Source organism: Tuber melanosporum (assembly GCF_000151645.1).
Source record: "Tuber melanosporum whole genome shotgun sequence assembly, scaffold_8, strain Mel28".
Taxonomy (NCBI): domain Eukaryota; kingdom Fungi; phylum Ascomycota; class Pezizomycetes; order Pezizales; family Tuberaceae; genus Tuber; species Tuber melanosporum.
Window position 1 is genome coordinate 195,223 of NW_003299128.1, and position 3,115 is coordinate 198,337.

Consider the following 3,115-nt stretch of genomic DNA (forward strand, 5'->3'; position numbering starts at 1 on the left):
CCTCATCATTCCCCAATTAACTTAACTCGGCCTCTGAGTGCAGTTTTTTTTTTTTGTAAATCGCTGTTTATCGCATCATACCCGTGCTCGTACGACGCTGTAACCTGTGGTGGAACCGATGCGAAAAAAATTCAATTCATACCGGTACGAGTATCGTACTGTATTAGTACATATAGTACAAGTTCCTTTCTTACCGGGATCACGGTCGCGGCCGAGCAGGGCAGCAAGGGCAGGGAGTTACCCGTGGTGAAAAATGTTTTGAGAACATAAACCCAGGGAAAAAAAAACTTTTTTTGGTTCGGTATTCCAAACGAACAAGCTGCGCAAGGGTCTGTCCTTTCCTTTTTCCTTTTCACCTTCCCTCCCAGCCAATGATATTGCTCATATCACGGTATTCCTCTTGGACCCAACCCGCCCCCACTTTTAATGCATTGATGGAGGGAGGGGGAAAGCTGGGTGCTGGGCGCAGCTAAATTCTTGTACGGTACGAGTTAGAAAATGTACCAACCAACAGAAGGCTGACTTGATGCCTCCCCCGCCTCAACTTGAGATCTCCGGAAACGGTGCGTTGGGGGGGGCTTTTTCTTTTTTCTTTTCTTTACCCTAACCAAGGGTTATGGGTATGGGTATGGAGTGAGCGGGGTTTCTTTGGATCGATAAGTCACGAGATAGACACGTAGTTTTCGTGGATGTGTAATGTGTTTAGTGCTTGTGGTACCAAAGTGAGAGATGGAATTGTTGGTAGGGATGGATAAACGATCTACTGGACTTCAAAAGTACCCCCCCCCCCCGGTAAGAGGAAAACATGGAGACGAAGAAGAGAGGAATTATACAATATGACAGTTCGGGTTGTATATCGGTGCACCCTTGAAATGATGATAATAATATTATTGTCATGGAAAATGGACAAAGGGAATTCTCGTAAAAATTAATGATGGTGATGCGCACCAACTGATTGGTGTCTAGACAGGAGAAGATAGCATAGAGATGGTATCGTAGAGATGGTAGAGATGGTAAAGAAAAAAGAGAAAAAGCAAAAAAAAAAAAAACTCCGTGCACCGAAACCCCCCCAACCAACCAACCAACCAAACCCATCCCCCCCTTCTTTCTAGAAAACAAAAAGCCGGGGGTAGGAGCGAATGTAGAGAAGAGAAGAAGGAAAAAAAATAATGAACAGGAAGAGGATATAAAAAAATGGATAATACAAGGAAAAAGAAGAAGTGTAATGTATGAAACGCTAAAAAGAGCACGACAGGATAATGATAATGAAAAAAACCCCGCCCAAAAATCAATCTTTTGCCCCGCCCAACCATATTATATGTACACCCAATCCGTTCGTCTCTGTCGTGAAAGAAGGAAGGAAGAAAAATTTGAATATCGTCCAGTCAGTCTCGTCCGTTCGTAAACCGAACAAATGATGGATACGGCAGTCAAGACAATCAATCAGTAAACCCTCTGCTGCGTGAAAATCTCCGCAAAGTCCTCCCGATACGGGGTATCGGGCAGCGGCTTATCCCTCCAAGAATACAGCCCCTTCTCGAGCGGCGCGTGGACCGAAGCCTCCCGCTTCAAGTCCTGGAACCCGAACGACCAATCCGCTATTCCCTCCCTCCTCCACTCCATGTACTCGTCGTGCACGCCCGCGACACCCCTGGTGCTATACTGCCACTCGTACAGCTCGTTCAGCCTGAGCAGGATCTGGTCCGAGACCTCCATCCGCGAATAGCTCATGCGTATGTACCCCTTCGTCAGCGGCCTGCCCCGGTAGATAACCACCAGCCGGCGAAGCAGGACGACGGCGTCCTCGATGTCCTTCTGGGTGAATTTGTTGGTCAGGGATTCCAGCTTCGACTTGAGGGCGAAGCAGAGATCTATCGCCACCAGCGTCAGCCCCTCCGAGGAGAAGACTATCTCGTTTTGCAGCAGGCTCTTGTGCACCACGTAGTCCAGGTAGTCGCTATCCACCTGTCGACCCAGATCGGTGTTCACCCAGTCGTTCGCCAGGCCGAATTTCTTCTCCGCGCGGTGCACGGCGCCGAAGAGGACCGATAATGAGCGGGGCGAAAGCGCAGATGCTTGGAGGATGCTTATCGAGTGACTGCGTATTATAATGAATTAATACCTATGGTCGAGACTATGGAAGCGAAATGATGATGATGATAATAATAATAATGAATAAAATAACATACGTTGTAGGTCTCGACTTGAATAACAAACAAGAGAGCGCATCCCCAGCGACAATCAGATGAACATGAATCCCCTTCCTGCACAACTTCTGGCTGATGTATTCCAACGCTTTAATGACGGTGTGGGCCTCCATATGGTAAACCGGGGATCCAGAACTAGGTGTCTGCCCCATAACCAATTCTTTCCTAATATATTTTTTTTCAATATATATAGGTGTTTACCGTCCCGTCGCTATTTCCCCGTCGTGCGTGTGTGTGTGAGTGCGTGTATCTTTGAAACGATCTAAAGTCGTTGACCAGCAAAGCCGGAGACAGCCAGGTCTCGGATGGAGCGATGATGTTGGGATGCGAGGGATGATGATCCTACTGCTGCTGCTGTGATGAGATGGGCTGGCAACCAAGTATATAATAAATCCCGGAACCGTACCTGCTCCGCATCGGTCACTCAGTGAGGCGGAAGCGTAGGTGTGGAGAGGTGGGGGATAGACCAAGGGAAAGTATTGATTGCGACGTGGAAGGGGGGGGAATAAGTAGATTAAGTAAAAAAGACACCGGTAGAGTACGTATTATAATAAGAGCCTCTATTTAATACCCAACTCACCAAACGCAGCAAGCGCGAGTAAGCAGAGCAAGAAGAAAGAGGAGGGTGGGGCGGGGCAGTGAGAGGATATATCACGACCCTCAACCAGCGGTTCCAAAAAAGAAAAGAAAAAAGCAATCCAAACACCCACAGTACTGGGGCCAACCAGAGGAGGAGTGAGAAAACAAAAACAAACATATCCACAACCCTCCCACATAACTGGTAAAACCACTTTTCTATTCCCCCTTCCAGTGCGTGGGTGCGTATTTTTGGCCTTGCGAGTTATGGATGGGTGTGTGTGTGGCCATGTGTGTGTGGGCAATTTTCCAGAATCGGTTCGCTATGTGCT

General features: G+C 47.8%; 1 protein-coding gene; it reads right to left on the reverse strand.

Moving 5' to 3' along the window:
• Positions 1–922: 922 nt before the first annotated feature.
• GSTUM_00011075001 (uncharacterized protein) lies at positions 923–2,783 on the reverse strand. XM_002841695.2 has 2 exons: positions 2,190–2,783; positions 923–2,098 (listed from the first exon to the last, which is right to left on the reverse strand). The coding sequence occupies exons 1-2, from the start codon at positions 2,318–2,320 to the stop codon at positions 1,444–1,446; spliced, it is 786 nt and encodes a 261-aa protein (XP_002841741.1). The 5' UTR covers positions 2,321–2,783; the 3' UTR covers positions 923–1,443.
• Between the last annotated feature and the right edge of the window lie 332 nt (positions 2,784–3,115).